Source organism: Mytilus trossulus, chromosome 5 (genome assembly GCF_036588685.1).
Source record: "Mytilus trossulus isolate FHL-02 chromosome 5, PNRI_Mtr1.1.1.hap1, whole genome shotgun sequence".
Lineage (NCBI taxonomy): Eukaryota > Metazoa > Mollusca > Bivalvia > Mytilida > Mytilidae > Mytilus > Mytilus trossulus.
In genome coordinates, this window is record NC_086377.1 from 4,530,169 (window position 1) to 4,538,796 (window position 8,628).

Genomic DNA, 8,628 nt, shown 5'->3' on the forward strand with positions numbered 1-8,628 from the left:
AAAAAAATGTAAAAAATAAACTTTTAAAATGATTGAATGTATAAGTGAGCTTACATTCAATTTTTGATTTGAGCGTCACTGATGAGTCTTGTGTAGACGAAACGCGCGTCTGGCGTACTAAATTATAATCCTGGTACCTTTGATAACTATTTACATTTAATGCAACAACTTTTACAAACAAGATATCCTGATATATTAATAGAATGATTTTTTTACTCAATTTTTTATCTTGAAATCTTATAATGTATTGCTTTTGGAAAGGTGTTTTATGTATAAATGATATCTTAATAAAGAGTAGCTTCTTTTAAACTGAGTTTTACTGTGTGTATGGATGTGTATTTGTATATCCAACAGATATACGGTAGGATGGAGATCATACAAAACATGTTTAACCCCGCCGCATCATTTCGCCTGTAACAAATCAGAAGACTATGGCATATGTAAAAGTCTTGTATGCATTTTTTTTTAAATTTAGTTCATTTAGATGTTTAGAGTTTAGTCTGACGTCCATTTTCACTGAACTAGTACATATTTTTATTTAGGGGCCAGCTAAAATCCGATTTCGGGTACTGGATTTGGTCGCTGTATTTAAGACCCATTGGTGGCCTTGTGTTGTTTTCTAATGTTTGGTCGGGTTTTTGTCTCTTTGAAATATTCCCCATTTCCATTCTCAATTTCAAATATGAAAATAAGTAGATGTAGTATGATTTCCAATGAGATTATTTTCAATCGGAAACCCCCAAAAAATCATGATGTGAACAACAACTAGTCACCTTACGGCCTTTAACAATGAGCAAACACATACCGAATAGTAAACTACAGAAGACTGCCAATTATCATAAAGTGTTAAATATTTCAAAAGAAAACTTAAAGCCTGACTTATATTTAAAAACCAAACGAACGTCAATTATGTCAGACGGGAACGAACGACAACCATTGAACTTCATAATCATTGGACATGCTTTACAACTCATGAATGTTCACCTAACCTCACATATCCTCTTCATGCTGGTCATCAATAAAGGCCCTGATACATTTTTTTTCTGTTTTACACGGTCTTTAACTGCTGTTCTTGCTGTAGCCCAGCTGTTCCATCAAAGTTATGTTTGTTCTGTCTCTACAATCAGTCTGCAGCTGGATTTGGAACGCCCAACTTTCCCTTTTCTCTCTGGTTTCCATGTCAGTGCAACATATACTGTTGGTATTCATCATTAGTAAATGACCTTTACATGACCTTTACATCTCCAACGCCGTTCTACGTTGTCACTTTAATAACTTCCTTGTTCCAGTTCTTCTGTGCAAATTAGGAATGTGGTGGGTTTTAACTTGTTTGTGAGCGAGCGCACAACCCTCCCATTTTTCAGGACTATGGGGTTACAACACAATATAATACAAAATTTAACGACCGTGCAAGGGCTGTATAGTCAGTCAAGGTCGTTAAAAACTTGAATTTGTTGTGATACCAAATTCTATTTTCGTAAATAGCTTGATTCGTCTCATAGACACAAAGCACAAAAATAACTTAAAAAAGACAAAACAAAATCTTTCTTATACTGTTATCAAAATCCCCAAAAGAATTCTCAGTAATTTAAGATTTATTCTTTCAGTGAAACAATGACTACGGAAATGTCAATTCCATCTATGCAGCCGTTAAAAAATACAAAAAAGTATTCTGGGTATCCTATGCGAACCAAAAATTGCTTATTATGAAAAAGAAGATGTGGTATGATTTCCAACTGAGACAACTCTTCACAAGAGATCAAATGACACAGAAACTACCAACTATAGGTCTCCGTACAATCTTCAACAAAGAGCAAATCTTATTTTATTTATATAACACATTTAAAGGTCTTTTGCACTAGACAATTTAAAAGTTGCTCTAATATTTTGAGACTCATTTTGTCAGTGAAACAATGACCACGGAAAGTGTCCATACCAGACATATGCAGTCATATAAAAAAACAGTAGAATATTTGTACAACTTTAAAGTTCATCCCATGAAAACAATAAGTGCTTAAGCTCCTTTTATTTGTATAAAAAATTTGAACGTCGTTTTAAACCAGAAAATTAAAAAAAAAGCTCTAATATGCCACACAACAACAGAAGTTTGGTCCACAATGATCTGGTGATCCGGTGCACCCTCTCGGACCGAACCCATATGTATGGAATCCCACTAAACCAGTGGTCTGCATAACATCAGTGGAGTTATATTCGTGTGTGTAAACTTTGTAAGCATCAAAGCAGGCAACTCTGAAATTGAAAAACAACGGTTAAATCATGCATGCAAATAAAGAAAAAAATGGAAATCAATTGACCAGTGACGCGGACTGCAGTATCAAGAGCTGCTGACCATAACAACATCACTCTTTTTTGTCTCGTAGCCCCCATCACGTACGTCAACATTTTATATTTAAGTCATGTCCGAGTGTGGTTTATTAACGTTTTTGCGTGTCATAAGCAACACTCACGGGGGAGGCAATACATGTTCAAATATTGTTCAACCTTCAGAGCTCATGAGTACATATTTATTGTATGCGTTACTATACATGAATACTATATTATGTTTTCTGTTATTTTCCACCTCATTTTTTGGGGTCTGTTGTTGTCTTTTGTAGTTCTTCGACTAATGGTTTTGATTGTGTTTTTTTGTGTTTGTGATTTATTTTGTGTCTATTTGATGAGTAAAGCCTTTTTCAACTGATTTTTATAGTTCGTTCTTATGTAGTACTGTTATACCACTGTCCCAGGTTAGGGAAGGGTTCGGATCCCGCTAACATGTTTAACCCCGTCACATTATTTATGTATGTGCCTGTCCCAAGTCAGGAGCCTGTAATTCAGTGGTTGTCGTTTGTTTATGTGTTACATATTTGTTTTTCGTTCATTTTTTTCTTAAATAAGGCCGTTAGTTTTCTCGTTTGAATTGTTTTACATTGTCTTATCGGGGCATTTAATAGCTGACTATGCGGTGTGGGCTTTGCTCATTGTTGAAGGCCGTACGATGACCTATAGTTGTAAATGTTTGTGTCATTTTGGTCATTGGTGGATAGTTGTCTCATTGGCAATCATACCACATCTTCTTTTTTATATTGATTGTACAATTACGCGTTTCAGAATCTAATGCATTATGGGTATATTTTTCAAAAACGTACTCAAAAACGTTTCAAGTTGATTGGTTAAACACGCTCTTAACAATGGCAATTAAACTAACGATAGAGGACGTTATTTTCATTTCGGGATACGGACATGATGTGAACCACAATCTTTTTGATTCTTCATTGCTAGGGTGTATAAACATATATTTCTTACGTGTCTTTCTTATGGTAAATTGTGCCAACTATTACATCTTTTGCTGCTGTACACATTGCTTTGCAATCCTTTGTGGTTTTCTCACAATCCCTTCTCAAAACAAACACGTGACCATTTGAATGACTTGCGCAGTAGGCATGAGCTGTTTTGTCAAAGGATGCAAAGTTCAGTCCATTGACACAGCTTATAATGAAGATCACTACAAATGGAAACATGTCTCCTATTAAACAAATTTATCAAACAATGGAAATATGTATGAGAGATTGTGTGAAAATTTTAATAAATAGGGGAACGAAAAGGTTAATGACACAAGAGGTGTGATAACTGATCATAACTTTCATTGCCACATTTCAAGCTTAACAAAACAAAATCCTAGTTTTTTTTAATGAGGTGCTTGAGGACAGGATCCTGTATGAAACCCCATATAGTCCCTCCCCCCCTTTTTTTTATTCATAAATCTCATATCACTTATTTGTACCATATATATACTAATATACCATATTTTAACTTTAAATATGCATGTTTACTATCAACGTGAATCTCGACTATACAGCGAAGCGAAAGATTGCCAACTTCGTTTCAAGAAATTGGGGCAATGGTCAGGAAAAATTGTTTTAAAATCTAATAAAATGTCTTTTACCGGTCTAATCAACGAGTACTTGCTGTTCCCATATAATTATCCTTATCGAATATCAATATCCAGACATAATTTATTACTGTTTAAACACTTTTAATTATTTTTTTCGCTGGCGGTGTTGCTGTTTTTTGGTCCATTCAACTTCGATCAACGGAAGTTACAAAACAACGACATCTGTGTGGTCTTCAGCTCATGAAGGATATTAGATGAGTTCCGGGGTCGAAAAAGTCAGAGATTTTCGAAATGTACACATTCGAAATTCTCGTATGTTTTCGTTCCCTGCATTTACCCCGGAACTCATCTAATTTTCCGCGTTTTCAGGTGGAGTTATCCTTCTTGAGCTGAAGATCACACAGATGTCGTTGTTTTGTAACTTCCGTTGATCGAAGTTTAAAAAAGGGGGGAGGGACTATATGGGGCTCATACAGGATCCTGTCCTCAAGCACCTGCGAAGATTGCAAGCTTTAAGGTGTCCTGAATCTGTTACAACTGTTACATTGATATAAGAAGATGTGGTGTGAGTGCCAATGAGACAACTCTCCATCCAAATAACAATTTATAAAAATGTAAACCATTATAGGCCAATGTACGGCCTTCAACACGGAGCCTTGGCAAGCTATAAAGGGCCCCAAAATTACTAGTGTAAAACCATTCAAACGGGAAAACCAACGGTCTAATCTATATAAAAAAACGAGAAACGAGAAACACGTATATATTACATAAACAAACGACAACTACTGTACATCAGATTCCTGACTTAGGACAGGAGCAAACATTTGCAGCGGGATTGAACGTTTTAATGGATCCAAACCATCTCCCTTTTTCTGATATAATAGCGTAACATCACAACATAGAAAAAAACACGATAAAATATCAATTGGCAGACTCAACTCAATCAAAAAACGTAAATTAATACACAATGAACGAATAAATTTGATCTGAATGCAAATGCAGAGTTAATAAAATATTAGAGATTGTACAAGTTTTACCTATTATGTCTGTTTTATTCACCCAACGTTGTAAATAGGTGGAATTTGATGCGACTGTCATACAAATGATATGTTTATCGCTATAAAACCAGGTTTAGTCCACCATTGTCTACCTTTGAAAATGTCTGTACCAAGTCGGGAATGTGACCGTGTTGTCCATTCGTTTGATGTGTTTTATCACTTGATTTTGTCATTTGATTAGAGATTTTCAGTTTTGAATTTTCCTCGGAGTTCAGTACTTTTGTGATTTTACTTTTTAAAGCGTTTTTTTTCTCAATTGGATATTTTCTTATTTTTCAGGTGGGGGCCTTCTATTGCGCGACTATGCGATATGTTTTTTCTCTCATTGTCATAGGCCCTACGGCTGAATGTTTTAATTGCTTAAATTCACTTCATTTGCACTTATAATATGTGTTGTAACAGTTTTATTAACAATTATACCGCATGTACTTGTTTCTATATTACTACGATTTCTTTTTATTATTGAGAAACCCACAATAACGACAATGTCATTATATGCCCTGTAGGATCCTGTGGATTCTTAAAACATGTTATTTATTTCACGTATTTTACGTTGATTTATTTACACATGGGAAAGGTCAAGCTTTGATCATGAACTTTGGCGAACAAGATGTGAAAGTTGCGTTTGTAAAAATTTGTTTTGATTTATCTTGTTTACTTATTTACTTTCTCGTTCATTTTGATTTATCTAATTTTTATTGCATATGCAATCACAATAAAGTAATGATTTTTTTTATCAATTCAGATATAATGTGAGGTTTTGCAACAGTGAACGAGCAAATATTAAAAGTATAATTAAAAGCATGAAGCATATATTCTTTGTTAGTTGTTTTTCAAGAGGTCTTAGATTTGTGGGTGGCCTCTTAGTTCATCGCTAAAGGCCCTATATATTATGACTACTTTGAATATTAAAAACACAAGTTTATATTCTCTCATGTACATTATTTCCTACAATATATTTGTTTATCAATATTAGAAGGACACATATATCCTGAGATACATGCAGTTATAGGAGCCTTTTGTTCAGTGGTTGTCGTGTGTTGATGTGTTCATATGTGTTTCTTGTTTATCGTTTTTGTTTATAAAGATTAGACCGTTGGTTTTCCTGTTTGAATTGTTTTGCATTTCGGGTCCCTTTTAGCTTGCAACTGGCTCCGTGATCAAGGCCGTATTTTAATCTATAATTGTTACTTTCAAGTTATACATTTAGTACATACAATACATATTTTATTTGTATCCTGTTTTAGTTAAAGTTATGAAAATAATTGAACTTACCCAAAACAAAAATGTTCAACAACGTCACTACGAAATTCATTTTAGAATATCACTGTCGGAGTTCGCTTAAAAGTACGCCTAACTTTGCCGGTCGAGAAATTGTTTTCTTTAATCTGCGCATATGTGTTGTGTAGGTTTGGTATAGTTTGATTGGTTAATAGATGCGGTAGTCGCACGCATGTGCAGGTAACTGAATCGCCGTAAAAAGGTTAATTAACATTTATCATGGATTTTGTATTATAGAAGAAATAACTATCTTATGAACATATACTATAAAAACTTTTATACAATAACATGATTTGATTTGAATCAAAATAGATAAGGAAAAGCTGCATAAAGCCATTGTAGTCATTGTATTGAACATGTTGAAACCTGATATTATGTATATCGTAGGTTGAAGTGTCATAGATTCCCTGCACCGAACGACGCAAATATCATTTTGGACAATAGAACTATTGTCTCTGAGACTATTGTACCTATGACATAAGCAATATTTTGATGTTTCCATATCTTTTGTACATTTGCAAAAGAAATTTTATCTATATCTTCTGACATTTTAAACTCATTAATATTTCAATTTTTTAATGTTTTCGTTCGAAAGTTATGTAGATGCGGTTACTAAACGCTAAAGTATGTTATATAACATATCCTGTTTAAGTGTGTGTGGTAATACATAACAAGCGATCAGTTTATAAACAATTAAATCGTATCTACTTGATATTTTGAAATACTAAGGTTTTTCTACCTCAGAAATATATTACATTTTTTTTATTTGAGTGTCACTGATTAGTGTGTGTTACATTTCAATGTTGTGTCCTTGTTCTCCTCTTATATTTAATGCGTTTTCCTCAGTTTTAGTTTGTTACCCCGATCTTGATACATATTAAGACTTGATATTTTGAAATACTGAAGCTTTTCTACCTCAGAAATATATTACATTTTTTTTTATTTGAGTGTCACTGATTAGTGTGTGTTACATTTCTTTTACTCTTTGAGTATGTTTGTTTTGTTCATACATCGTTGACAATGTAATGGAATTTGATGCGACTGTCATACAAGTGAGAGGTTTAGCTAGCTATAAAACCAGGTTCAATCCACCATTTTCTACATTAGAAAATGCCTGTACCAAGTCAGGAATATGACAGTTGTTATCCATTCATTTGATGTGTTTGGACTTTTGATTTTGCCTTTTGATTTTGGATTTTCCTTTTGAATTTTCCTCGGAGTTCGGTATTTTTGTGTTTTTACTTTTTTCAATGTTGTGTCCTTGTTCTCCTCTTATATTTAATGCGTTTTCCTCGGTTTTAGTTTGTTACCCCGATTTGGTGTTTTTTCTATCGATTTATGAGTTTAGAACAGCGGTATACTTCTGTTGCCTTTATTAGTCTGTTGTAGACGATATCAAGATGGTTTCAGATTTTAAAGATTTTTTTAATATAATTTTACAATGTGTTTAATGAATGTTCATGCTAACGTTATATCTGATATTAATGATGAAATAATCTGGAAAGAGGAACAGACCATGTCCTTGTGAAAACAGTGACAATCCCAGTAAAACAGGGATATGATAGTTGATGAGTAGTAATTGGCTTTTAATATTAAGAGCATTTCAATGTGTTAAATGTGTATCCACCAAAGTCAAGGTCGATTTGAAAAAGACAAGTGAGAGGTTAGGGACGACATCAAAAGTTCAATGAAGGATAACAAAAACTTAATTCACATAGTTTTTTCACTGACCCCCTACCCTCCTCTTAACTTAATTTGGGAAAAATTGATCAACCCATATGGATATATGTAAAAATCAATGTCGGATAACCAAATCTTGCAGCAGTTCGACCCCACCCCCAAACTATTTGAATTAAGTTTTTTTTTTTTTTTTTTTATCTTACATTGATCTTTTGATGTCGTCCCTTAGATAGCAATGAGTTAGAAATAAAAAAAAAAAACAACTTTAAATTGACACTCATAATTTTTTACCTTCCTCGGTCCTTTGTATTGTAACACAATAGGCTTACTAGGCTTACTGTTTGTGTCATATATGCATATATGTATAGAAACATATTTTATTTGATACAAATATTTAAAAAAAAAAAAAAAAAGGTTGGTGAAGATAATATGACTCAAAGTAGAATTTCAATCCATACGAGTGATAACTTTTCTGAAGCTTTTGACAAGAAATCAAATAATTAATTTCCCCAAATGTTTGCATAAATTTGAATTTCAAAGTTCTAGCGTTAAGTGTTCGTTTGAAAACATAACAATCACGGATTTCTGATTTTATTTTCAGCAAGGCTGTGCAAATATGATCTTCCAAATTAAAATTGCATCCTATTAAAATTATAGTGGATCAGACAAATGCCCTTCAAAGGCTGTATTATCCTTCAGCTACTAGTATCTAAA

General features: G+C 33.4%; 1 protein-coding gene across 1 annotated transcript; it reads right to left on the reverse strand.

Moving 5' to 3' along the window:
* Positions 1-2,007: 2,007 nt before the first annotated feature.
* Positions 2,008-6,388, reverse strand: LOC134718467 (uncharacterized). The gene is made up of 3 exons (XM_063581007.1): positions 6,229-6,388; positions 3,307-3,505; positions 2,008-2,250 (listed from the first exon to the last, which is right to left on the reverse strand). Exons 1-3 carry the CDS (start codon positions 6,266-6,268, stop codon positions 2,082-2,084), a joined length of 408 nt encoding a protein of 135 aa, XP_063437077.1. The 5' UTR covers positions 6,269-6,388; the 3' UTR covers positions 2,008-2,081.
* Positions 6,389-8,628: the final 2,240 nt, after the last annotated feature.